We start from the raw sequence: 27,977 nt of genomic DNA on the forward strand, positions 1-27,977 counted from the left end.
GGAATTTGGGATTGTGTGATAGAACCATAATGACAATACTTAGCTCTTATACAGTACGGCTTATCTGTAGCTCTCAAAGGGCTTTACAAAGGAGCTGAAATATCATTGTCCCTCACATGCAAAAAGACTGCAAGGTTAAACAAATACAGTGGGTAGAGCAAACAAAAAACAGCAATTAGCTATTTCAGCCTTTGCCTCAGCTACCCCTCCCCATGCACTTGGGGCCAATATACTGCAATTATGTAGCTGAACAACAAAACCTGTGACCTAACAGGTCTTTCTTTCTATTTCCTCTCCCCCCTCTGACAGACAGATTTTTTTTTTTTTTTTTTTTTTGGTAATACAGTAAAGTCTCTCCCTCTCCTGCTGTTTATAGCCACAAGTGCTTTGTATAACCCTTGTTTGCAGTGGTGTTGTAGCTATGTTGGTCCCAGGATATTAGAGAGACAAGGTGGGTGAGGTAATATCTTGTATTGGACCAAGATCTGTTGCTGAAAGCAATGAGCTTTTCAGCTACACAGAGCTCTTCTTCTGTGTAGCTGGTCAGCTTGTCTCTCCCACCAAGGGAAGCTGGTCCAATAAAAGACATTACCTCACCCACCATGTCTGTCTTGTATAACCCTCCTCACTCTGCCACCCTTCTCTTGGGCAGGGTTCCTTTACCTTCCAATCTTTTGAGAAGATGAAGGTTTTGCAGGTGAGCTGGGAATGAGGGTTGGTCTGAGTGGTTATTGGATGATTTCAGAAGTGTGTGGCAGCTGGGGGACTGGAGCGCAAGTCAGGAGGACTATGAACAAGTTTGACAGCTGAAAGGGGATTTTGTTAGTAATGTTGCCAGGTATATTTTTCTTTTCTTTTTCCCACCGTTAGGCTAAATTTGGAGACAGTGTCAGGATTATGGCTAAAAACTAACCAGGACATTTATTTTCACAATGACTGGGAGAGTCCAATCTTGCAAACAAACACTTGAGTATTTGTGTCATTTCACTAGGAGGAATCACAGTGAAGTTATAGGAAGAACATGTATAACTGTTTGCAACATCAGGCCTAAATTCACTCCTTCAATGGGCCCACTCCTACAAATACCCTTGCTTGCAAATGCCCTCTGAGGCACGGCTGGGATGACTCAAGCCACCTGCATTTACCATAGCACAGTAAACTAGAGGATCACATGCTTCCTTGCTCATTTAGGCCAAGTGTTGGGTGTTATCTGACTTGAGAAGTGCAAAGTGCTTTTTAGGTTTAAGGGGTGCACCTGAGAAGGGAAGACAGAAGCTTAGTTGGGCTGCCCCAAGAAACTGGCACTGTAGCTGTGGAAGTTGAGGCCGGAAGAGTTGTGGCACTAATGAATTAGAAAAGAATGGGCAAAGCTTGTCCCAGCTAATAGACTCCACAGAAACAATAGACATTTGTCAGGAGCCCGTCGAAAATGGTTGGTTGAACAGAAATCCGAGAGGGAGGGGGGAGCTCCAAGGAGATTAGGATGGGAATAAAATTGACAGGGATGGGGGACCTTGCTATGGTGGGGGGGGGCAAATGGGGGTTGCACATAATCCCTGGCAGGGAAGAGATTGGGAGTGAAGGGGGAGCATGGAGGGAAAGGGAGCAAACAGATCCCCTGCCATGGGGACAAAAGGTGGGGAATGTTCACAGTCTCTGCAATGGGGGGAAAGAATATGGCAACCTGAGGTGTGGGGGGGGGGAGTTGCAGGGACTCCCAGTTAGAGGAGGATGTGAGCTTGGGGTGGGGGTGGGGAATGAAGGGATGTCAGGAGCCCCTAGAATGGGCCATGCACTCGGCCTACAGCAGCTACTAGCTGTGCGACCCCTGAGTTCATTATTCCCCAGTGTTGGATGCATTTCAGAAGTGTGGTACATTCATAGCTTTTGAATCATTTCTGTATGCTTGTGGATGGAAAACCATATACAAATATACACTATATTTACTGCGCTTAGCAGGCTATCAGTCTAATGGGCTTTTCAGTACACTCAGTCAAAGTTTAAAGCGGGGTGGGGGAAGGGTAGGATTGCACCACAATCTGGAATAGACTTCACAAATGTACAGATCACCAAGGGAGATATAGACTAAACTGAAGCCATTAGCAAGATAAAAATCTTTTTGACCACTCCCAGCCCAGGCTTTCCCCCCCTGTTTCTACTGCATCAAGGCTCAGAGAGCCATTGCATATAAATAGATAACCTTGCAGCTGAACTGGTATGGTTATGCTGGGAGAAAAATCAAAAGGCTGATCACCATTCCTGGGCCAAACCATCTGTCACATTTGGCATGAAGACTATCCAGGTAATTAAAACTGTTTTATATTTTAGAGCACAGTCACATATTTGATGTAAAAAAGGATTCCTTCTACTATTCTGAAATATAAATCACAAGCAGTTAGTTAATTAAATTAGAGCGACCATTTTCCAGGAGTGTATGGTAGCTGGGGAATGGGTCTGGAGATCAGGTCAGGAGACATGGGGTATCTTAAAGAAAAATGGACTGATTTGAGCAGAAAATTCATCCCTATGTAACTATTAACTAACAATTTTTTGGAATGTTGTATCTTTATGGAAAATTGGTCTTGGCAACCAAACCCGATTTTAGTTTTTGCTAGGCTTATGAGTTTGGTTGACAAAGGGGACTGCACCGATGTCATACACTTAGATTTTTTTGACTTAGTACTGCACAGCATTCTGATTAAAAGCTTAGCACGAGACAATAGTAATAAAGCACACGTTAAAAGGATTAAGAACAGGCTAGCTGACAGATCTCAAAAAGTAGTTGTCAATGGGAAATCACCATCTAATGGAAGTGTTTCTAGTCAGTTTCTGCAGGGATCGGTTCTAAATCTGGTGCCATTTTTATCAGTGATCTGGAAGCAAATGTAAAATCACTGCAGAGAAAATTTGTGGATGAAACAAACATTGGCTGAATGGTAAATAATGATGAGGACAAGGAAGCAATATTGCCACTGGCAAGCATTCCGAAATTGGAAGATTGGCTTAAAAATCATGAGAATTTTTAAAAATAATCCCTTTTGAGTTCTTGTTATTTGCCTTTTGGTTTCAGAGCCTTTAAAGTTTCATTTGGGGAATGTTTTTCAAGCTTCTCTCCACAACGATGAATCCTAGAGAATTTCATTTAAAAAAAAAAAAACAACCTGAAATTCTTGTGCATTCACATAACTCTAGGAGCTGGGGCTTTAAGAAACACACGAAATATCACAAGACTCATGCTAAATCAGGAGAGTGCTTGTCAGCACTTGGTAAGCTGGGCTCATTCAAACAAAATGCCTTTAATATGGCCTGCATTTGGCCTACAGAATGGGGGACTGTATCCTGGCAAGCAGTGACTCTGTAAAGGATTTAGTGTCAGAAAGACCAAACAACTGAACATGAACACCCAGTGTGATGCTGTGGCTAAAAGAGGTAATAGAATATCAGGGTTGGAAGGGACCTCAGGAGGTCATCTAGTCCAACCCCCTGCTCAAAGCAGGACCGCTCCACAATTTTTGCCTCAGATCCCTAAATGGCCCCCTAAAGGATTGAACTCACAACCCTGGGCTTAGCAGGCCAATGCTCAAACCAAACACTGGCGCAGTGGGTAAAATCAGAGAGGTGATTTGACCTCTGTATATGGCCTTGGTGAGACTGCTACTAGAATATTGTGTATAGTTCTGGTGTCCATGTTTTACAAAGGATGATGAAAACTTGGAGAGGAGAAGAGCCACAAAATGATTTGAGAGCTGGAAAACATGCCTTACATCAGGAGACTTAGAGCTCAGCATGTTTTGTTTATCATAAAGAAGATCAGGAGGTGACTTGATTACAGGGTATAAGTACTTTCACCGAGACAAAATACTAGGTACTTCAGGGCTCTTTAATTCTAGTAGATAAAGGCATAACAAGAACCAATGACTAGAAGCTGAAGCCAGACCAAAACCATTCTAATCAGAACAACAGTGACGGTGATCAACCACGGAAACAAACAGAGCTGATGCTAGGCATAAGCAGACTAAGCAATATCTTAGAGGCCTGAAAGCTCAGTGGGGTCCCCATTTGCTTTTTATTGCAAGAACTTGCCTGCTTTAGTATCGGGGGGGGGTGGGGGGGAATGTTCCTGTTTATGGACCCCAGGGGGCTAGCATCAGCTCTGGGAACAAACTTCAAATCAAGACTGGATGCCTTTCTAGAAGATCTACTTTAGCCAAAACACAAGTGATTGGACACAGTACAGGGGGAATGAGATGAAATTCTATGGCCTGTGCTGTACAGAAGGTCAGAGTAGGTGATCTAATTGTCTCTCTCTACAGATCTTGTAACACTACACTTTATTGAAGCAGGCAGTGTCATGCAGATTAAAAATGACCAAACCAGCTTTTATAAATAGACTTAAAAGTTTAATATTTAAATGTTCTCATCCTTAAAGCACTTTGTGAATTATATCACTCCTCTGAAGTAGGAAAGTAAATTTTATCTCCTCTTTATAGATGGGGAAATTGAGGCAGAGATTAAGTAATTTGCCCAAGGTTACAGAGTGTAAGTGGCAAAGCCAACCTTTGTTCTCAGGGTCCCTGGCTCGCAGTACAATGATCAGTCCATTACAACAAACTAACTGTGTTTGAGTCCACTTTAGGAGAAACCCAGAACTGGAATGCTGGCCTTGCCGGGTAAGTAAAGGAAGAACTAATTTAAGCTTTCTGGTGCAGGGGGTTTTGTTTTGTTCTGTGTTTTGTACAGCAGCTAGCGTGGTTGGCCTAGGGGCCTGAGGTGCTATTGCTATACAAATTATCATTATAGTAGGTTTCAGAGTAGCAGCCGTGTTAGTCTGTATCTGTAAAAAGAACAGGAGTACTTGTGGCACCTTAGAGACTAACTAACACATTTATTAGAGCATAAGCTTTCGTGGGCTGCAGCCCACTTCATCGGATGCATAGAATGGAACATATAGTAAAAAGATAGATATGTACAGACAGAGAAGGTGGAAGTTGCCATACCAACTGTAAGAGGCTATCAGCAGGAGAAAAAAACTTTTGGAGTGATAATCAAGATGGCCCATTTAGACAGTTGACAAGAAGGTGTGCGGATACTTAACATGGGGAAATAGATTCAATAATAATACAGCTGACCAGTGAGTAACTATTTCATGGGAATGTGACCATTTGATTTCAGTACCACAGTTTCACACAGAATGCTAACATTTACAATGGTATAATTGACTCAGGTTTCTGAGCCAGCAATTACTGCTATATCTCTTTGCCTCTCTCTCTCTCTTTTTTTAAATAGAGAAAATGAAGCCTGAACACTTGCTTTGCCTGTTGCTGAGCTGCTTTCCTCTACCCGAAGCTGCCTGTAAACCCTTGAAACCAGACTGCACTCTTGTCAAATGTAGCCCATGCCCTGACCAACACACAGCGGTGACTTCGGCGAATACCTGCTGTGCTCCATGTGCCCCTGCATGTTCCTGTCCAGATTACCAGCAATTTGAATGCGCCATGCAAGGCTATAAGGATGGAAACGTCCCTGTGGGGAAATCTTTCCACATAGACTTTGCCACCCAACTCTGCACCTGTGTTTCTACAGGGAATATCTCCTGCACTTCAGTTTGTCCCACGGTTTCACCTACGTGCAAGGAGACCGGAAGCCCTCCTGATGGCTGTCCCCAGTGTGTATGTCCCATTGACAATGACAGAATCGTAATTGCTGGCAGCACCATCCCCAGGGTCAGTGAGATTTGTGTATGTCCCCCTGAAGGAGGCAAACTACTTTGCACCCCAACCACACCTCAGCCCACTACAGTCTAACAATGAATAGGCTCTGTTCTCCAAGTAAGCTAAGTATTGCAGGAGGGCCAAGCTTTTTGTTATTAGACTATAAGAGAACTTCTAAAATAACTTTGGGCACCCTTATGGAAAATCCTATAGAACGTACAAGAAAATTATTATTTTTTGCTATTGGTGTTTGAAACTGTCCTATAAAATGGAATAGTGACTTATAGTCTTGCTGTGGAATTGCATAGGGCTAAAAAAGAAAACAAAACTATACAAAGGCATGCCATTCTCTATTAAATCTTGAAACCAGCTCCAAACATTTATAGTAAGGTTATTATTTTCTGTTATGACCTATAGGCATTCTCTGTGATGGTGTCCAGGAAAGTTTGAGTGACTGCTGATAGATCATAAATGTGTAAAAAAAAAAAAAAAAAAAAGCAAGCAACTATTTATATATTTATAAGATGACTCTGTGTGTGTGTGTGTGTGTATGGACGGACAGACGGACGGATTGCAATGCTTTTCATTAAGACACATTCCAAGCCTGTTTTCAGTTGCTTAACTTTGCCAAACTTTAAACATTTGGGTTAAAATTTTCTAGACCAGCTGTCAGCCTCAGGCCTCATATAATTTTTAATCTTCAGCATAAATGTTTCAGCCCAGTCTCAGAATGAGACGAGGGGCAAACGGTGTATTTTCCCATGTTAAAAATCGTCTTATGGTCTGAGAAGCTTGTACACCTCCATACTTTGGAGCATGGGGTTGCCATTTGGCAGAGGGATCACCCTGATGTAAGAGCTGTGCCTTTTGCCTTCTTCCATGAAAATCTGCCCCAATCTGGCCAAGTTATGAGCCTCTGACAATCTCAGTTTGCAGATGATAGTTAGATTCTTTGAAGATTTCGGTCTGTGCTGAGCACGCTTCAGCATGGTCTGCAGGTGCTCTCTGAAATTGCTGTTCCAAGGCTGTGGTTCTAGGGACCAGGACTGAGACTAGGGACAGTTTCCGATGAAGTGAGCTGTAGCTCTCGAAAGCTTATGCTCAAATAAATTGGTTAGTCTCTAAGGTGCCACAAGTCCTCCTTTCCTTGTACCATAGGGAAGCTGAACTAAGGGTCCATGGGTACCCTTCGTTCTGTCATTTCCCAGTGCTTGATGGTGCCACCTTATCATTCTTTGTGTTTTCTATATAAATTTCCCTTCGTTTGCCCTGTGCCCATGTACAGAAATAAAGTATCAGTTTCCATCCATTACTGTATACCTCCTGGCAACACAAATGACTGTTGGGTCTGCTGCAGCAAGCTTACTACAAGAAATGTCTCTCCAAATACGAGCACAGTTATCCTACGTCCACCTCTGCCCTGCTTCCAACTACAAGAAAAAGGTCACAGCATAATTTTATTTTATATATATAAACATGACCGTACGCCACCTTCAGCAGGGAATGAGCTGCAGGGAAATTTGTAATTGTTTCTTCTTTGAGTCCCAATAAAAGCAATTTTAATGTTCATTTTCAGAATACTTGTAAATCATTATTCATTAGCCCTTATTACTGGTGGACAGACAATTTTCTTTAGATAACACACAGAACTTAACCTGAACCTCTGGCTAAAGCACACCGAGGAGGTTCTAAAATGGTGTGTTCTTCTTTCCTCCCTAATCTTTTTCCATGTCCCTCTCCATTTCCATGTCTGATCCCAGCTGAAATCTTGACGTCATCTGCGAGGCTGCTGCTCTTACAGTGTTTCTGACCTAACCAGCCCCACGAGACAGCTAGTCAAACTCCATACTAGCAAGAATAGCTATTCATACAAGATTTCCAGGAAGATAGTTTCAGATATGCTTCAAACAAGCACCTGCCTATTACAATACATCAAAGTGAACCCTCAAGGTCTTTTGAGGTTCACCTATCTATGAAGGGAGTTGAGTAGACGAATGGGACAAGATGGAGTGGGTGTTATTGCCAATTGTGTTACTGACTCAGTTGTTTGCAGTGTTGTTGGAGACTTGTTGGTCTGAGGACACCAGAGACCGGGTGGGTGACGTATTATCTTTTATTGGACCAACTTCTGTTGGTGAAAGAGACAAGCTTTCAAGCTACACCCTTGGGGATGTTATCCTTAGAGGTATCGACAAATTTTAGGTGCCTAACCCAAGACATGTTGGGCCTAATAGCTCCAGCTTCCATTACTTTCAGGTGGAGATGTATGTATTCAGCACCACTGTAAATCAGGACCCTTGTGCATCTCAAGCTCGTTACACCAAAAGTAGGGCATCTACTGTTGAACACAGAGGCCTTTCTCTCTCTGTGCCTCAGGTGTCCCATGTGGAAAAATGGGGATACTCACTTTTGGTGAAAATGAGGATATGATTGTGGGAATGCCAGAGTGCAAGGTGGACTTTGTATTTAACTCTGAAGGCAGTTGAGGCGAGTGGTTGTTTTTTTGTCGAGCCGTGAGTGCTATAGGCTAGGTCTAGTTCCTGTGAAACTGTTGTCACCTGTGGCCACATGCCTGCCCCAATTGGTCAACAATTTCATTGTCTCAGTGGAATGCAGGTGTAATCCAAGGTTCAGGTCACAAAAAGACTGTCTCCCTGAGATAACCAAGACTAAGAACAACCATAGCCTGTGTCTACACTTCAAAGTTAGGGCGACTTGCGTTGATCTATTTGTGCATATGGCTATACTCAAATTTTTCTCTGGCCAATGTAAGTGCCCTGTTATAGCAATGCAGTTACCCCCACCCCAAATGGTGTAGAACCATTGCCCACCTATGGAGGGGTGGGAGTGGTTTTGCTCGGTCTCAACTTTAATGGCATGGGTACAGCAAGAATTTAGATAGTCTAAGGACCTGCTGGTATTTTGGAGTCAGCGTCTCCCCTATTAACCAGTATGGGGGGTGTCTATCCCTACTGAGATTTACTCAGTCCCTGATAACCTCCCTCCCCCATCACCTAGAGTACCATGCTAACCCTCTTGTACAGTACAAGCAGAACCACTATTCTCCCACCCCACTCCCCTTGGAGTATGTTGACACTCAAATCTCTGTCTAGGGTTCCCTATTTACTCACATCACGCCCCCTCCTCCACTGAGGTACTGGAGGAGGCTAGACTTTAAGAGACATCAACATGGCAAGAGCACAGAGGCTTGTCACCACCTGTACCCTATGCTCTTCCCCCAGGGGCCTTGTTGGGATCCAGGGACATTCTATCATCAACAAGGTCGTCACAGCACCAGAGGGAGCAGAGAAGAGCGCATGTGTCTCCACCACCTCTCGCACCACCAATGCCAGAGGAGGAGACCTTCGAGGCATAGGTGCTGACTCTGTGGGTGCTCCAGCGGCAGGCAGTTTCCCCCCTTACTCCCAGCACCTCCCATCCATTGGCAGCCCTGCCGATCAACTCCTCCCCCTCCCTCCTAGTGCCCATCGCAATCAGCTGTTCCACAGTGCGCAGGAGGTGTTTGGGGGGAGGAGCAGGGTGCACTTGGGGGAGAGGGGTGAAACTGGGAGGGAAGAGGCGGGACGGGGGTGGGAGCTTGGGGGAAAGGGGCAGGTGGGGGGCGGGGCTTGGGGGGGTACAGGGGGTTGGGGCCCAGAGGAAGCCAGCGCCTGTGCTTTGAGGAGCAAGAATCAAGAGCAGACAAGGAGATGACCCCCTCTTACTAATACTTCCTCCTTATCACTTGATGAAGTGGTGATGACTCCACTACCTTCCCTAGCAGCTGACTTCAAGCAGTTCCAGGAACTGATGAGTCCCTTGGAGGCGGTGCAGGAGTCTCACCAATCATGAGGATTGCCAGGCCAATTAATGATGCTTTTAAGGAACCTGTTAAGACCATTTGGCAAATCCCAGCTATTGCACTGCCTGCCTAAAAAGTATTATGGCCCTACCAGGGAATTGGAATGTCGATTTTTCTCTCCCAGTGCTTGATTGGCTGTTAGTGGGAGGCTGTCAATGACTGGGGCAGAGGGTGTCTGCTTAAAAGTGTTCATGGGAATAAGGGATGGGAGTTTTGAAACTTACCTTTCTCTTGAGACTGTGAATTCAATGGTGCATCTGTCTGTTTTTAATCAGCAGCTTCTAGCATGGCAGCCTTGAGAGGTGCTTCTTCCACATACCCAGAATGCCTGACCCTGCTGAGGAGGGGGACCCGTTCAGAAAGAGCCTGCAAGACCGTGCTGCAGCAGGACCACAAAACGGCTTAGTGGTTCAACATGGCAGACAGCATGGAGAAGGAATGCAAAGGCCCAGGCCAAGGAGCCGGAAGTGCACCAGGAATTAAGAAGTCTCCTCAGGCAGCCAATCCAAATGCTGCAGATGCTGGTTGACATACAGGTCTAAAAAAAATAAAAATAAAATAAAAAAAAATCATCCTTTGCAGTCCTCGAAGAACTCCGTTATCACTGTTTCCTGCATGCACCCACACACACATACGCCTCCCCCCACCCCACGCCCCCCAACACAGGGCATCACTGGCCTCATCCTTACCCCTAGTGCTCCACATCAGGAGCTAGCAAGGAAAACCACAGCTTTACGTACACATGCTGACCTCTGACAACCGCAGTTGGTGTATGTAGTCTGTTATGGTTACACATTTGTGCACTCAAATGGACAGAAATGTTTATTCCTGTTCCAATTTTAAAGTGCCCACCTCTTTGATTTATGGTAAAAAGTTGTAGAACATTGCCTGGGTTGTTTCGCACATTGGTTTTGCCCACGCAATACATTTTTATTTTTGGAGAATAAAATTATCTTTAGTAGCCCATGCCACATATTGAAGAATGCACAGCTGTACTCAAGGCAAACAGTACGTATAAATATACAACAAGCACCACATAATTCATAACTTCAGGAAGACACCCTGTCATATTTATAAATGTACAGCCAGCACTACACACTTCTTAGCATTACCCAAAGCTGGAGGTCCAGAGAACATGACTGTGGCGGACCTTTAAAATGTTCTTCGAAAGCCACCCTCAGGCTCAGAGCTTGTAATAACCCTTGTGTCTGACTGTTCAAAGATACCAGACAACTGCTTCATCTCCACACGGCATCAATTTTTCCCTTTGTGCTCAGAGATATTATGCAGTGCACAACAGGCTGCTATAACCCCGGGGATATTTTTCTCACTGAGAAGCCAAACATTCCTCCAGGCTACCAAAAGCACATTTAACCATCATTCTGCTCCTCTGGAGCTGGGAACTGAATCGTGCTTTGCTGCTGTCAAGGTGGCCAGTGAACAGCTTCATGAGCCAGGAAACAGGGCGTAGCCTGCGTCCTCCAGAAACACTATCAGCATTTCAATATTGCCAATGGTACTCTGCCGGTTGGGAAAGAAGGTTCGTGTTTATTGCTTTCTGAACAGTCTTGTGGTCATGTGAGTGTCATCTATCAGCCCATGCTGATCTCAGCAAAGCATCCATGGTGATCCTTCAGCGCTTACCTAACCATAGAAAAGTAGCCTTTTCTTTTGATGTACTCTGTGGCCCGGGGGCTGGTGCCAAATAGGCATATGCAGCATGCCCTCTATTGCCCCATTGCAGTTTGGGAACTCCATTGCTGCAAATCCATCCACTATGTCCTGCACATTGCCTAGAATCACAGTCCTGTGTGGCCCTGCACTCTTGCATGGCAGTGGCCCCTACTGTGGTTTTTGCAAGTCTAACATGATTGCTCATGGACTGGTAGGAATACATCCGATGAAGTGAGCTGTAGCTCACGAAAGCTGATGCTCAAATAAATTGGTTAGTCTCTAAGGTGCCACAAGTACTCCTGTTCTTTTTGCGAATACAGACTAACACGGCTGCTACTCTGAAACCAGTCTGGTGGTGTTGCAAGCTTCCGAACTGCAATCACTACTCACTTCTCCATTGTCAGTACAGCTCTCATTTTGGTGCCCCTGTGCTGGAGTAAGCTCAGCACACAGGTCCAGCAGTGTGACCTTGCGCATCCAGAAGTTATGCAGCCACTGCTCATTCCCCCCAAACCTACATTACAGTGAAATCGCACCAGTGCTCATTTCTAAGGGCCAGAATCAGCATTCCATGGTCATCAGCTGCTCTCTGAAGGCCACCAACAACCTTGAATTGTTTTCGCTATGTCCCTTGGTGAACTGTCCTCAAAAAAACCATCATGTCCCCTGTTGTTGTGGGTCTGCAAATACAGGAGACTCATGGGGCCTGTATTTTTAACATCCATGAGATTAATGCAGAGCTCTGTGAACTCCATGCTTCTGTCAGGGATAGCAGACGCAAAAGAGTGCTGCACAGGTTTGTGGGATTTTTTTAAAAAAAGGCATGAAAGGTATGGGATATGGATGGCATTATGGAATGCAGAAAGTTGCATGCTGGGAACTTTACCCCTACTCCCAGGGATCTCTGGGAGGGTCATTTCTGTCTCACAACACCTGGTGAAAATTTCCCCAAAGGCTTTGTGCCAGAAAGTGGCATGTGGCACACTGGGATACCTACCCATGGTGCATTGCACTTTGCATTGACCCAAGCACTCCTGGTGAGTGCCCGCAGTACCGATGCAAGCAGCCAAGTGATATACAAACTTTGGCAGCTGTATGCCAACGTATCTTGCATTGACTAGTGTAGACATGGCATAATAATGCCTGACAAAAACTGATTCATTGAGGCAAAATTAAATTACAGCAATTGATGTGTTCATTTTAAAACACTCTTGCAGATATCCCTTATGTCTGTGGGGGGAAAAAACATTAGAATTAGTGCCAGATTCTGAACTTTGTACATGGAATACCCATTAATGCCATGAGGCTGCCGGGGGCGTCATGTGTGCAAATCGAGGGCACTTTATGCCCTTTCTCGAGAAATGTAAATTGCTCAGGCATTTTGCTCTATTTTTTTCAGTTGGATGACCTGCATCTAATCTCTCTTTAACCAGCTGTTCTATTTTTGGAAGCTAGATGTGAGCTTTCTCTCTCCCAGCATGACAGTAATTTCCATCAGCAGGCCATTTGTTTAGCATTGATGGCTTTGAGACTGTGGGGCCTTCACAAACTATCAGAATGATGTTTGTTTAATACCCAAGGCATTGATTTTAAACTGGGTCTGAAGCAAAAGCATTTGTTTTGCTGCTCAGTGATTAAATATTGAATTTCAGTCCGTAAGAGCTAAACCCAGTTAAAGAGCTTGGGAGAATCTTGTTTGATTCCACAAGCAGCAGTGGCCAGAGACGAGGAAAGAAAAGGAACAAGGAACAGAAGAGTTGGAAGAACTTAACCAGGCAGAAATGAGAGCAAGCTGCCAGATATGGCTGTGCATTAATCTAAAGGGGGTGAGAGGGAAGAGAGAGACAGACAGTGGACTTGTCTATATTATAAATTGTAGTATTCAAACTCAATTGTGAAGAGTTAGCTGGCACACTGCTGACCACACCTGAGTGGCTAGTGCAGATCATGGCAAATCATTCTTATCATGGTGTAAGCTAATTTTGATCATCATCGCTGGCTGACATGATTTGCGTGGCTCTGACTGGTCTGTTGTGGATAGTATTATGTCAGCTAACTTCACTCTTCACAATGATGCAATCACCGGTGCCGTCTTTCCAAAGTACTGGGGGGTGCTTGACCCCAGGCCCTGCCCCCACTCCACCCCTTCTCCAAGGCCCTACCCCTGTCCCACCTCTTCCCACCCAGTTCCGCCTCCTCTCCTGAATGTGCTGCGTCCACCCTCCTCCCCCCCGAGCCTCCCGCACGCCACAAAACAGCTCATGGCGTGGGAAGGGGAGGCACTGATCGGTGGGGCCTGCAGTGGGGAGGAGGCACTGGGAAGGGAGGGGGATGTTCTGACAGGGGAGTTGCCGGCGGGTGCTCAGCACCCATTTTTTCCACGGAGTTGGCGCCTAGGAATGCAACACAGTTTTGAACCGTAGACAAGCTCGAATGCTTTAGGAAACCCTCCCTTTCGTTCCCACACACACTGAGATTACTGGGCAATAATGTTAGGTCCAATCCTGCAAAATGCAGAACATAACCTCAATTCTTGCTGAAGTCCCAGGGAGAAATACTCCAGGAGCAGGCCCTAAGTCAGATTTGCTGCATCTTGGGACCGGAGCTCCTACAGCCTCCAGTGACTTCAGTGTTCTTTAGTGACAATTTAAAAAAAATCAAAAAAGGAAGCCTTATCTGAGAAACAAAACTATTTTTGTCTTCAGATACCAGAGAGCAGCAAACATTTAGAGTAATACAGGAGAACCCAACAGTACAAATTTTCACAATATCAATAAAATGTTGTGAGCTTTCTTCGAGTTTGGACTTGGGAATGAAAAACAAGTTGTAGCTGGAAATTTTTGGAGCCTGCCATTTGATTTCGTTGAAAGTTCCAGGGAACCTTTTGGCCCTCTCCAGATTGTTCTAAACTGAGTTTCAGAGTTACATTAAGTGATAGTCCTGTCTGAATTGCAAAATTTGTATTTGGAATCTGATCTGACTCCAAACTTTCCTGGACCCAACCCCACTTCCAAAATGAAATGCAGGACAATAGGTCACATGGTAGGTCCTCTTGATGAAAATGAGCACCAGGGAATCCTTGTAAAGCCAGACAGGTCCAACACTTCTATTTTTAGAGTTTTGCCTTCACCAGGTTGGATTCACAGAAACATGCAATAAAACTGAAGGAGTGGAAATACAAAAGGAAGACAAACTTGGGCACACTGAAGTCAGCAATTTTTGCGCTGCTTAATCTAGACTTTTTTTTTTTAAGCAATAAATACTGAGCAGTTCAAAAGTAAGAAAGAACCAAGCAAGTAACAATTAAAGAGGTTTGGAACCAATACCTCTTTCAACTTTCCAGTGGGTTTTCTGATGTTGACGGTGTAGGCAGCTGATGTGATGTCTAATCCAGGAACTAGATTTGTAAGTTTTCCTCCATGAGCAAGGCAAAGAGACTTTGCTTATTATCAGTGTAGGCTGAGGTGTGAAGCTCCTATGTGCCTAGTGGTGTTCTGAGGAATGGGCTCCGCTCATGCAGAGCAGGCACTGGGAATGCACTCCCATCTCTATGAACATGAACAGTGTGCATCACCCCCTTCAAAATCCATACCTTCTTATCCAGGTGTTTGGATAAACCTGGCCACTACTCAAGAGTTCTAAGGATTCTGGCTGAGGTAAAAATTAAGTGTGCAACAGTGCAAGCTCCTAACATTTACTAATTATACTGACATTTAACAATTGTAGTGGAGTTCTGAATTAAAAAGACACCTTTCTAGGCCTGGAGAAAATGTCCTTACACTTGCAGCTAGCCCCAGAAAAGGACTGAGGCTTTTGGAACTGCATTCCTCTTATATAACCTGTACTCCAAATTTTCAAGGTTGCAACAGTGTACTCATGAAGCCCCCATAAGCCTTGCTCTCAAGAAGGGTCCTGCACCGTAGGTTCATCCCAGTAGTGCAAATATGGAGAGGAAACATCGGAGAAGAATGTAGACATATCACTTGTGCTAAAGGGTGCTCTCCTTCACTCTCTAATTAAGAGCTTACTCTGCTCTTTGTAAACCACTGTGACACAGAGGCCCATTGTTGGTTTACTACTCTTGTCAGACCTGACATACTCACCACACCTAAAATACTGTTGTCATAATCGGTATCTAAAAGCTGTCACGTAAGGGATCATGTACTGGTAATGTGCTGGTGTGAAAATCACTATGTGATGTATGTATGGTAAACCCACAAAGGATTTTATAGCTATGTGCTGCAAATGTGTTCTCACAATGTATTTTGGAAAACAACGCTTAAGAAAGCCATGCCTGTTCCAGACAAAGGAGTATGGTTCCACCTCCTTGAATGCGTCTCTAATGTAAGTTAGGCAGAGTGTGACCAAAGACAAAGAGAAGCACAAGGTAAACAAAGCCATCTGGAGAGCAAGTGCAGAAAGATGAATACTTAACAGTCTTGACGTGGGGGCGGGGGGAAGGGGATGGATATTGCATCCTCAGGGAGGCCTCCTGCCTCTTGAATCACAGTCAATGAACTTTGGGAATACAGCATGGTGTCTACACCCCGGCAGGAGAGAGAAGCATGGTTTGGGCTTACTTTTCAAAGCATACATTGCAAAGGTTTAGTGGACTATAAAAGACAGTGGGTCTGAACATCATGTGATAAGCTAGTGAATCAAACTGATTATACAGAATATTACTGTATCAGAAGTGTACTGAATAAGGTCTTTTATGAATCACCAGTGTGTCACAGGCTTTAATACCATTGTGAAGTGTATGTATTGACACTATATGCGACATAATGGGTACTTACTGATATGCTTTGAAGTCCAACTAAATAGAGGGAAAAATAGGTTCTCCCCCAGAGAGGAGGGGAAGTAGCTATCTCCAGTGTAAATTAAGCATTATAGAAACAAAACAATGGAAGCCTCCATTTACATACGAATCAGCAGAGGGATGGGAAGTCAACAGAAAGGGACGAACAGCAGGGAGCCTTCCTGCCTCTTGTAACAGGGTCAATGAACGTTGGGAGATATAAGCAGAAACAGGGAGCCATTTTGGGGGATTTAATTGAGGGATTAAAGGGACCACAGCTCTTGAAAAAAATCACAGAATGTTGGATCCTTCAAGCAAGGGGGTTGAAGTCTCTGGGAACTGAGTTTCAGTGTGAAAACTGTTTAGGCAAAGATTGTAACTTGCTGAAATTAACTTCTAAGTCATAGAAGTGTATTTTCCTTTCGTTTGTAACCCTATCTTTATTCCTTATACTTGATCCTTAAACCTAGTAATTTTTGTTTAATAAACTTGTTTTACTTTTACTATAAAACAATTCAGTGCGCTGATTGAAAGGAAGGGTGTGTTAACCCCAGTTAAGCTAACAGGCTGCAGTGTACTGCCTCTTTCAAGGAGCAACAAACATAAAACTTCTGTGAGTGTTCAGAAAGAGGGCTAGAAACTGCATGGAGACGTCTCTGGGGAATTCAAGAGTTGGGATTCGGTTTTGTTACTGGTAAGACAAGGTTTGGATTGGCAGAGTCCTGAAGAGTTTCGTGGCAAGAAAGACAAGCTGGTGTGTCAGGGCTTTGTCACGCAGTATCAAAACTTTCACTTGCTGAGGTTGAGAAGGCTAACACAGTAACTCACAATTCTGGGAACCCCAGCAGATGGTCACAACCAATCACTAGACTAGAGCACAAAACAAAAACACTTCATCAGGTCTGATTCCATCCAGCAGATGACAACACAGGACACAGAAAACATTATAAGTACACACTGACCCAAGCTAAGGCAGCACTAACCAAAGTATCTGGGGGTCCATTCAAAACTTCAGCCAGGAGCCAATCAATAAGAATCTGTGGCTCCATAAAAATATCACAGGTGTTTGCAGAGTGCATATCTCTGGCACAGGGAATAGAACTTGTAATTTCAGCTCAAGCACCTCCATCACTAGTTCTTTTGCATTTGAGCCGAAGGTAAAGGTCCCTTAGCTCACAGTAGCACTACGGTTCTTATCCTTCTTGTAGGTCAAACATTAGAGGAGGAAGCCACCCCCCAAACACAGATCTGATCCGTTCCAGAGAAAGAACTCTGGTACACATACAATCCATTATAATACCCAAACTTTTCAGGACCTCCTTTGTTAGCATTGAACACTTGAAGCAGCAGAACCATTACCACATTACAGGTCTTAATTACCTGCTGTGCAGGTATTTAAAATTATACAAATGGAACTAACATCCTGTGCATTATTTCAAGTTTGAATATATTACAATGAATATAGTTGTCTTTCTTGCTTGCAGACCATTTGAGGAAATCAGGATCAGTTTGCAAATATATTCATTATCTATAGGTGGATGCTGAATATTTTGTGCAAACAACTTTCAGTCAATGAGGTATATGAGAACTGTTCATTTTTGACTATTCACTATTTGTTGTGAGATTGGTCATGTATGTCACTTGGTATTGTTTCTGCCCTTTGATTGTATAATAAACTTTTTAAATAGAAAGAACTGACAAATAGCAAACAATCTTGTTTTGTACAAATACCAATATTTGTATGAGCACAAGAAACAGCCACTCTCTTTCGATCTGTGTATATATTTCACTATATTAGAATGAGTCAATTCATATTATTCCTTCTTAGATCAACTGCTTTAACATATGAAGGGAAAAAACTCTGTATAAGAAAAATAGACTTTGTGATAAAGCTTCATTTGAATTGTTGCCAGAATGTATTTAAAAGAGAGAGAAAAAAAAAAGACATATATCCCAAGCATGTGTATTTTAGTTCTAGTGGTGCTGTCCTGTATCATTTATTGTTGTCTGTTTTTAGAATAGAGTATTGCTTGTATTTGTGTATATATCTACTTTGAGGCTCAGATTTTCAACAGTGATTGCACAAACACTTCTGTAGGTACTTGATTTGCATATGCACTAAGTTCATTTTGCAGCATATACAAGTATGTCTGTATGCAAGTCAGGATTTACATGTGATCATTAGTTTTCACATCTGCAAAAAACTGCACATGTATGTGTGCACACACACACACACACACACACCTCCGCCCTGAAAATATAGTGAAAATATTCAATGAAAACACGAAAACCTTTTTTCTGCTTTTAAAAATAAATTGATTTTATATAACAAATCAAATTTTGGCTTTTGCCTGAGCTCTGTGCGATAATTCTGCAAAGCATTCTCAGTTATTGTTTTCTGTAGCCATATATAGACTTGATGGGGTTTTCTTCACCAGATTGCAACAATATTAAGGTACGTCAAGTTTTGAACCTATACTACTTGTCACTCTCCTTTTAACATGAACCCCCCGAAATTCCTGTTACATAAAACTATGAAACATTAAAGTGAACTACGAAGGAGTGGAAACCTATTATGTGTTCTTTCAGCATATCAATGCACAAAGTCAAAGCTCCCTGCAAAAAGAGTTACTTACCAACAGTAAATGTTGTTCTTTGAAATGTGTTGTGCACATATACATTCCACTGCAGGTGTGTGTGTTCCCAATACACTCGAGTCAGCGACATTTGCCAGCAGGACCACAAGGTGGTGCATGTGCTCCTACTCTCCTGGTGCTCTCAGGCAAAGACATAAAAGAGGCGTGTCTGCGCCTCCCTCTCTCCTCCTTCGCACCGCTGTATGTAATGTAATGTCTGAAGTCGTGGGGAAGGTGGGAGGGTTATGGAACGTGTATGGGCACAGCACATCTCAAAAAAAGCAAGGTTTCCAGGCAGCTTATCTAGATTGGCTTCTCTCTCCAAAGGTCTGGCATCTCTGGACCATATTTTTCCATCTGAACACCTGGTAAGCCTCTACAGGAATATGCTTATAGCTGTGCCTGCTGTCAGTCTTTTCCAGATATTATATTCTCTGATGAAAGGATCCGAACCGGAGACGTGCTCTGCATCCACAACTTCTATTCAGGTGACACATCTGAAGATCAGAACTATAGCATTATAGTCATTGTGATTAAGACTTTCAAAGCTGACTCGGCAATTTAGCTGTAACACACCCACTGAAATTAATAGAAGTGATGCAGATAAATCCCCGTGTCATCTTTGAAAATCTTTTTTCCTCAATATTTGGAAGAAAACGTGCACAATGTTTTATGTCAAAAATGCTTAAGACAGATTCATATAAGTGTAAAAGGTCTCCAAGACACCATACCTGCTCCAGACCAGTGGCTGAACTGACATAGCAGAGATGTATTGACACGTTTACCCACACACAAATTAATAGAGGTTAAGGACTGCAAGACCAGCCAAGGTTTGTAACAGAATTGTATTCCACATTAGAAGTATATATATTTTATAAACATCAAAACAAAATGCAGCATCCCGTTGATTTTTTCCCTATGATTAAAGGCTGCTCATTTTCTTTTGCAGATTAAAGTACTATATGTAAGAAATACCCAATTTCACCAGGGACCATCAGTATAATCTTCACACTTTTCACATGAGTAGTAAAACCCATAAAGCAGAAAGACATTTGGATTGAGACAAAAATCTCCTCTCATCTCCATTGTGATGTTTTTATTTTAATACTAATGTCACACAAAACCTACTTCAAGCAACATTCAGTGTCTGCCAGAAACTAACCCAAACCAATATATTGAGAAAGAAGGCTGGAAATTATTCTAATCTCCTGTGTCTTGTGTGAAGGGCCCAGTTGAAGTCAAGGGAACAATAGGCCTGATCCAAAGTCCATTTAATTCAATAGGAAATTTTTCAGTGACTTCAGTAGGCTTTAGATCATGCCTCATTTGCATTAATAATCTTTTAAGAAGTAAAGTTCGGATCTGACCTATTGTCCCAGCTCTAGATTTTGCAGGGGTTTCCTAATAGTAGGTAATTTATCAGACGACAGGCCGGATCCTGCATGCCTTGCACACTTAAAACTCCCACTGACTTCAGTAGGATTTTGAGTATGCCAGGAATGCAGTACTGGGCACTTGCATTGTCCTGCAACACCCTCAGCACTATTAAATGGGGGATGGACCAAGCATTTGGCAGAGCTCTGACTTTATGGCTTGTGTCAGTTTAAGTTAGAGGGTTAATCTAACCTTTTTGTGGGTGTATGTGTTTCCTTTTATTAAGTGTAAGTTTTTAAAAAATTCCCACTTTATATTAAAAGGTGCATTTATAAACTGTTTACCGTAATAAGTGGTTAATCAATTGTTTTGGTATCAAGAAAAGAAATAAGTTGCTTAGAGCCATCTCTGTCACCTTCTAGTAAAGCCATTTGTAAGTTTTTTGGGAGAAGGATGAGGATGTATGTCCATGATCTGTGGCTGAAAGGCTTTTTTCAGATTTTTTTTTTTTTTAAATGTGTAGTCTTCATCTGATGTACATTGTTACCTGCCCTTCATAAGGGAAGGCTGGTGGAGTTAATCGATTTGTAAATATGCTGTGCTGCTAGGTGGTTATTGTAAGTTTAATTATTGCCAGGACAGCTTTGAATCTGTGGTTTCAATGTCACATTAAAGACATAATAAAATACTGATGTGTCTAAGACCAACTATAACACACTACTCATGTCTATAACGTTTATTATAATCATTAACCCTTTATTAACTATTTATAAATGTATTCCTAGTATGAAGTGTGACTAACAAAATCTCTCTCTCTCTCTCATGGACACATACCAGAGTTGCAATCATAAAACCTTTGTTCTTGAAAATATTTTTATGAACTTATAATTACATATCCAGCAAAGCAATGACTTTGGAGGAAATGCAACTGTATCGCATAAAAACAAGTGAGGATTTTTAAAGTGAGGATTTCTGATCTAATAGAGCATGATTGTAATGGATTTCCAGAACTGTCTATCTGCCTTTGAAAAAACAAGTTGGCACATAGGACTTGTACTGCATTGCACAGGAAAAATCCTTCTGAAAGTGTTTTGAAAAAGCAGTTACTGTACATGCCTGAAAGCTACGTTTTGGAAGTTCAATGTCCATGCCATTTTAATTAACAATTAACAAAAACAAAGAACACATATCATAGACTAACTACCTGCTAAGTCTTTCATTCCTCAAAACGGTTTTTGCACTGCAAAAATCAGTCTCCCTCTCCCACCCAAAAACATTAAGAACTAGTAAACCATTTTTTCTGCATTTGTGTAAACAAAACAAAAAGGCCAAAAAATTGTCCCACACAAAAATCTTGGGTAACTAGTTTGATATGGTATTTTCCAGCTACGTTACAGATTCCTGAAAATATGACTGACGTTGAACTAAATAATGCTAATATAATTAAAGCAATGTGAATACTTTAAGTTTAAAGACAAGGCATGCTTTTTCCATTCAGAGAAACTGTTCATGTAAAAATCCATCATCCATGAAGCATGTTCTGATTTTTAATTTTTCTTTGCTTTGATAGATCAGTTGCTTCACAATATCCCTTAAAAGACAACTATCCAAGAAAAGCTAAATTTACAGTGTTCACATTTTAAAGATTGTCAGTTTCATAGAAAAAATGTTGCTAAAACAGTGGAAGATTGATGGATCATTTCTGTTACTATCTGAAAACATGGGTATCAACTAACATTAGGTAAATATTTTGACAGTAGACTACAAGGTTAGTAAGTTTGTAAAAAGGCGCGCTCTCTCACACAGTCAAAAAAAAAAAAAAGAAGAAAGTGATTTTTCAGTAGATCCTACAGAACTACAGAGCAGAACAACATTTGTATTTCCACGTTGCACAGGTAACCAAATGACATGGTTAGGGTGACCTTTTAACAGCATACTTGCGCCATCTTTCATTCTACTTCGTGCTGGATGATTGAGTAAAATTACTTAATAATGTGAAAAATAAAATTCTTGAAAGAGTTTAGCAAGCCTAGAAAATCATATTTGGGTTTGGCAAAGCCAACCTAACTATTCAATCTACAATGAAACAACAACATAGTACAGTCAAGTCCTAAATGTTCCAAGAGTACTCTTCAGCTATACATTTAACAATTCAGAAGTAATACCTGTTTAGGTTTTACTTTGTTCATTTGAATACTACAGTTAAACTTGCATTCTCATTGATTTTTCTTGGCTAGCTTTGCTTTTTGGGGGAGATGATTACAGTCTGAATACATTCCATTTACTATGGAAGAGGGGAGAACTGTTTAGAAATAGAAATGTTTCACTACGTAGAACTTCAGGCATTTAACATCTTAGATTTTCAGGAGGGAATTAAGGTTACATATATTTCCAACATGCTTTCCAAATTATATTTTGCCTAGTCAACTTTAAACCCAGCTGAATTTTTCATGAATGTTTTGTCTGAATGATTATCAAAAATAAAAGAAGACCAAAAATACAACAGAGTACCTATAAATCACACAGTTATGGCTGGAGGGGTGACTTTCACCTTGCATAGACTGAATAATTATTCATTAATTGCTCCCAAGCAGGTTTGAAATTGAATCATTAGTAACTTAAATTAACTTAATTACAATCAAGTGCATCTGTTTTAATTTTGCACAATTTCCATGATTTCTTTTTAAATGCTGCAGTTTTAGTTATTAGATGTCAGTCCTTGAAAAAATTTGGGCCCCATAGTTTGTTAAACAGTACCTCTGATTACTAAAACTGAAGTAATTTTACAAATATAGTTTACTTTTCACTATACTGTTTACTTTTTGCAGTTCTCTTGAGACTGACATTAAAAATGGATTACTCCATTTTCTTTTGTCACTAGTAACTTTCCAGTCAATTTCACTTTCCAGGTACTTATGCACTAGCTAAATGCTGCAAACACCAGCGAGAACGCTTACTTATTCTATTGAATACAAATATATATATTTCCACTAGAACTAAGGAAAAAATCCAAGGAAATACTTTTAATTGGTGTAATGATTTGTACAAGCTTGCTTTCGTAAAATCAAAAGGGACATCATCAACTTGAAATCTAGTTATTTTCAACTGAGTTAAAAGTTTCAGGTACTACACCTGCCTGAGTCACCCGGCCAATATATACATATTTTAAAATCACATTTTCCTATTTTTTGAGGACTCAATTCTGCCAGCCTTACTTGTATTGAGCACTACATTATTCTACTCACGTATGTAAGTATTTACAGCACCGTGGCTTCAACTGCTACTAAACATGAACACAGTTGGCTGAATCTAGCCCTACAAATATTTTTCCTCTCACCTTCGGTTGTATGAAAAACATACACAATACAATAGGAAAAAATGGCTCTTCCATGGAAACACTGAAAACAAAGTGCTGGCAGAAGCAAATGGTAAACAAATTGAAAAGATAGAGAAAAGTATATTTGCTTCCAATCTCTGTCAGTTATATTCATCTTAGGTGTTGCTTGTAACAATAGTAGGCAAAATGTTTTCAGACAGGAGTTTGATTTTTAAAGTTGACTGTGTCCTTTTAATTTTGGGGTAAAATTGGACTTGTCAGTATGCCTTAAATCAATTACATTATACCAGTTTTCATAATTAAATCTTTCATTATACACTCTTAGTATTTTCTTTAAACTGCTCAGTACATAGGGAAAGGGTATTAGAGGCAAAAACAGAGAAGTTGGATTAAACAAATACTTTAAAAAAAATTAATAATTCTAACCATAATAATACCTCATTACTGCAGTTGAGTCAACAGGCCCAATTTATCACAGGCATAAGTGGGTGCTATAGTAGCGAAGTCAGCTGCTTATGCTAGTGGTGAGTGTAGCCCAATGCCAGTAAAACACGGGTTTTTTTAATGGTAACCTCTGAAAAATAAATTTGCCCTCTGTGTACATGTAACAATTCTTTAGCATGTCCTGTCAAGGTCCCTGTTCATGCTGCCTATCAATTGCTCAATAGGGCAGACTTTAAAGCCCCAATTCAACAAAGCACGTAAGCATGTGTTTAATTTCAAGTATATGGTTTAACCCCACTGAAGTCAATGGGATTTAAGCACATGCTTGGGTATTTTGTGGAACAGGAATGGCTTTAAGTAGGTGCTTACAGTTAAGCACATAACTAAGTGCTTTGCTTGATCAGTGCTTAAGATTTGAAGGTAGCACCCTCCTTCTTTTCACACTGTCCTGCTACAAGACTTCTTGAGTCTTCTGTTATTTGCACTTAACAATGGGGAAAGACCCAACTTTTTCAGCATGAAGCGTTAATAACAGGTGTTCAGAAATAACAATACACAACTCAAGATCTGCAGATAAACTGAAATTAACCATTATCACAGATAAATCTATTTTCATCACTAGTTCTGAGTTTGTTAAAAGATACACAAGGATTTTTTACAAGCCTGTTGTAAATTCTGGTAGTGATGTTTGTATTTGAAAAGATTCTTTATAGAATCCATGAATTATATTTTTTGTATGTGGAAAAAAATTTCAAATTCAATAACATAACCCAGGTGGAAAAACTAGCCAGTCAGTTTTTCATTTTTAAAAATCAGACTGAAAAAACACGAACTATTAAATTTCTCTGTTGATTACTAGAAATTTTGTGGATAATTGTACTTACTTACCTGAATACTTATTTAGCAAATATCTTCAGATACAAGTTTAGATACAGAGTTAAATGTAATTTGAGCATTAGTTTACAGATATATAAATCAAAGTTTGACAATATCAAAATCCCATCAAACCGTGGGCCCTTCTTATGCTATTATCAAATATACTATACCACTATGGGATAGCAGAGAATCATGGAACACTAGCATTAGGCATGTTTATTAAATTTGGTCAAATTTTCAGAACCTTCCAAATAGGAATACTAAACATTTATTTTCCCCTTCTGGAAATTTTTTTCTCATGCTCAATACAGTTGTCATTCCAATTCCTACTGAATTTATAAAAATATTTTTTTTATCCAATAATCCCGCCAAGGTAAAAATAGGAGTTTTTATAGCAAATGATAAACAAGCTCACTGACTATGAGAGAAATTAAACTTATTTAAACTGTCATACATTCGCTACTGAATCACACATCTCTATTTTGTGTGTGTGTGTGTGTGTGTGTGTGTGTGTGTGTGTGTGTGTGTTGTTGCCCACCTCAGACTGGCAGTTTTTAAGGTGCAGAAGCATCTTTCAAATGTGTGTCTAACTTAATGATCAAGTGACACATGCTTTGAATTTACATCGTTAGCCAACCAAGAGTTGTGTTAAACAATAGGTCTAATTGAAACAGCATAATTCTTTAGAAATTGTAGCACTTTCAATATAATGACAGAAAAAAAAAGGGATATTTATGTGGATCATTATATTATTAGATGCAATTTTTTGAAATAAAAAAAAAAAAACCAAAAACCTAACCCCTCTTCAAAATTCAAAAACACATTTGAAAGAAGTTGCTGCACCTGCAAAGACACTCTTTAAGCTTACTATGAAATACAAAAAAGTGCACCCTTCTATATCTACATATAAAACATATTAGAAATAAAACTTGTGTAAAATGTTTGCTGTGCAAACTATAAAAACAGTCAGTCAGTCCATTCATTTTCCTAAATATTTTGTCACACTCTTGCTTCCTACTGCAAAGAATCACTGTTATCCAAAACAAGCCCACTGATGTTTGTTGTTGAGAGGTCTGCTCCATCATCTTCACCACTATCCACAGATTCATCCTCACTTTGTCCTGCCATCATAACTTGCTGAACAGCCAAAGTAGCACCATCAGATGACAGAGACTGGAGACTGTCTACATTCATGTTGACCGGAGCTGTAATTGTTACAACAGCTCCTGCAGAGATGAAAACGTGTAAACTGAATTAGTAAACCATTAGTAAACTGAAAACAATGATCAAATCAGAATTTAGATTTAACATTACACAAGAGAATTTGTATTTTTTTAAATAGGATATCTTGGAAATTACGTACAACTAACTAACTATGTTATTTAGGTTGCAAAGTCAAGCACTCAAAAGTTAGGAAATGTCAGAATTGAGATTGCAAGACACTGTTTGGTCCCTCTGTGTGCATGCATGAATCAGTCTTTAATTACATGATCACAAACTAAATATTTCCCACTGTACCCCTACCTCATTCAGTGCACAGGCTGGAAGGTGCTCAGGGAGTGAATCAGGGTTACTTAAATGGATGAGACTGCTGCCTTATTTAGCTCCCATTGATGTCAACAATTAATTGAAGTGTTGTTGTAGCCGTGTTGCTCCCAGGATATTAGAGAGTCCAATAAAAGATATTACCTCACCCACCCTGTCAACAGTTACTGGCAGCTTTCCTATTGACTTCAGTGAGAGTCAGATCAGGCCCTTGATGCAGACGTTGCAAGGTGAGTAGGGACCTGAGGCAGGGGAGTGCAGGAAGGGAAAGGCTGGTCCTGTGATTAAGGCAGTTGGATGCCATCCAGGAGGGATAACTGGGTCTATTCCTGCCTCTGCCACAAAAGTTCCTACATGATACTAGCCAAGTCATTTAAACCAAAAGTTCAACAGGTGGTCACCAATTATATATTCCTCATTTTCTCAGTGCCCAAATGTGAGACTCTTGGGGCCTGATTTGCAGCACTGAGCACACAAACACTGTAAGAGAATTCAACGGGAGCTGTAGTACCTTGGGCAGTAAGGCAGTGTGGTCTGCAGGAATGAGAACAGCGTGGAGAGTCAGGAGGCCCCATGTAACAAGTCTGGCTCTTCCACTCTGGGAAAAATAATACATGATCATGTAACTAAAAACTATATCATAATACATATGCACCAGGGCGAAGAATTAAGGTTGCGTGGGCAACTTTAATTCTGACATTTCCTAACTGCTGAGTGTTTGACTTTGAGAAACTTAAACAACATTCTTGAAACACATTTTTTCTATATATAATATATTATATACCAAAAAATCCAAGTATTTAGCTAAAATTCTGAGAGAGAAATTTCTGTTAATTTTTTCCAGACTATCGACACAGTGATTTAGCTACATCAGGAAATGCCCCAAAACATAACAACAACAAAAGCCACTTTATTTCTATGTAATAAAGACATTTAAATAAGGAATTCATTTTACTATACATGTTCCAGCCAATTTTCCTTACCATCTGACATTGTAAGTTCATTAGATTGCTGCTGAGCAACTCCTGATGCAATGGAATCAGGCCAGAACCTCTGAACTGGTCTGTTTTGAGCTGTTTTTTTCTTTGTTTTTGGAGTTTCAGAACAGCTGGAATCCAGCATTGGCTGAAGAATTCGTCTTCTAGCATTGATAAACCTAAACATGACCAACAAAAACACCACACAGCTTATGACCAAAAAATTGTGAATGCATGCGCGTTCACGCACACAGAGAGACGGTCTCAACCAATGTTTTATGCAAAAAATAAAAATTAAATAGAAATTCATATTAAAAATGAAAAATGCTATTTCTCAGCACCTTGATTTCATACTCCATGTTAGGGATGCACAAGAACCACAACACCTGCTCCTGGAGCACTGAAGTCCTTTGATATTGCAAATCTAACTAAGGAAGCAGCTCTCTACTTCTCCCTGGCTGGCAGGCCCTCTTTCCTTAGTGCCTGTAGAGTGTTTTGAGGTCCTTAGGTGCTTTAAGTTTGCAGAGTACTGTATGTGGAAGATCACCCATTGTTTCCAGGCAAGTTTAGTGTAGAACTGTAGATTTAACTCTAGATGTTCATGATTTTTTCAGTTTAAGTTAGACTCCTAATTTTATTTCTATGTATTGTACACATGTGGATGGCACTCACATACACAGAGTGTACCTCCATACATTCCAATAATGGACAATCTACACTCCAATAATGGACATTAAACCAAA

At 41.0% G+C, this 27,977-nt stretch overlaps 2 protein-coding genes across 21 annotated transcripts in view; one reads left to right on the forward strand and one right to left on the reverse strand.

Moving 5' to 3' along the window:
- Window positions 1-2,195: 2,195 nt before the first annotated feature.
- On the forward strand, window positions 2,196-10,106 carry LOC140917189 (fibulin-2-like). 6 transcript variants are annotated; one of them, XR_012160739.1, is made up of 6 exons: window positions 2,196-2,302; window positions 4,637-4,670; window positions 5,287-5,723; window positions 6,997-7,154; window positions 8,954-9,087; window positions 9,852-10,106. XR_012160739.1 is itself a non-coding variant. In XM_073359484.1 (5 exons), exons 1-4 carry the CDS (start codon window positions 2,288-2,290, stop codon window positions 9,092-9,094), a joined length of 627 nt encoding a protein of 208 aa, XP_073215585.1. In that variant the 5' UTR covers window positions 2,196-2,287; the 3' UTR covers window positions 9,095-9,098; window positions 9,849-10,106. The 6 variants fall into 6 exon arrangements, 4 of the variants coding, with proteins under 4 accessions (XP_073215585.1, XP_073215576.1, XP_073215556.1 ...); XM_073359484.1 differs by lacking the exon at window positions 6,997-7,154 and having other exon boundaries at window positions 8,954-9,098; window positions 9,849-10,106; XM_073359475.1 differs by lacking the exon at window positions 6,997-7,154 and having other exon boundaries at window positions 8,954-9,098.
- Window positions 10,107-17,693: 7,587 nt separating this feature from the next.
- The window catches only part of PKNOX1 (PBX/knotted 1 homeobox 1), a 68,210-nt gene continuing 57,926 nt past the window's right edge, over window positions 17,694-27,977 (reverse strand). For 13 of the 15 annotated variants that reach the window (XM_073359545.1, XM_073359526.1, XM_073359536.1 and 10 more), the window contains 3 exons: window positions 27,241-27,413; window positions 26,769-26,855; window positions 17,694-25,938 (listed from right to left, as the gene is read on the reverse strand). In XM_073359545.1, the coding sequence (XP_073215646.1) occupies window positions 25,727-25,938; window positions 26,769-26,855; window positions 27,241-27,413 (472 nt within the window). In that variant the 3' untranslated portion in view covers window positions 17,694-25,726. The remainder of the gene's footprint in view (window positions 25,939-26,768; window positions 26,856-27,240; window positions 27,414-27,977) is intronic. The other 2 variants (XM_073359631.1, XM_073359621.1) reach the window with 1 other exon arrangement.

The sequence above is a fragment of the Lepidochelys kempii genome, chromosome 1 (assembly GCF_965140265.1).
Source record: "Lepidochelys kempii isolate rLepKem1 chromosome 1, rLepKem1.hap2, whole genome shotgun sequence".
Lineage (NCBI taxonomy): Eukaryota > Metazoa > Chordata > Testudines > Cheloniidae > Lepidochelys > Lepidochelys kempii.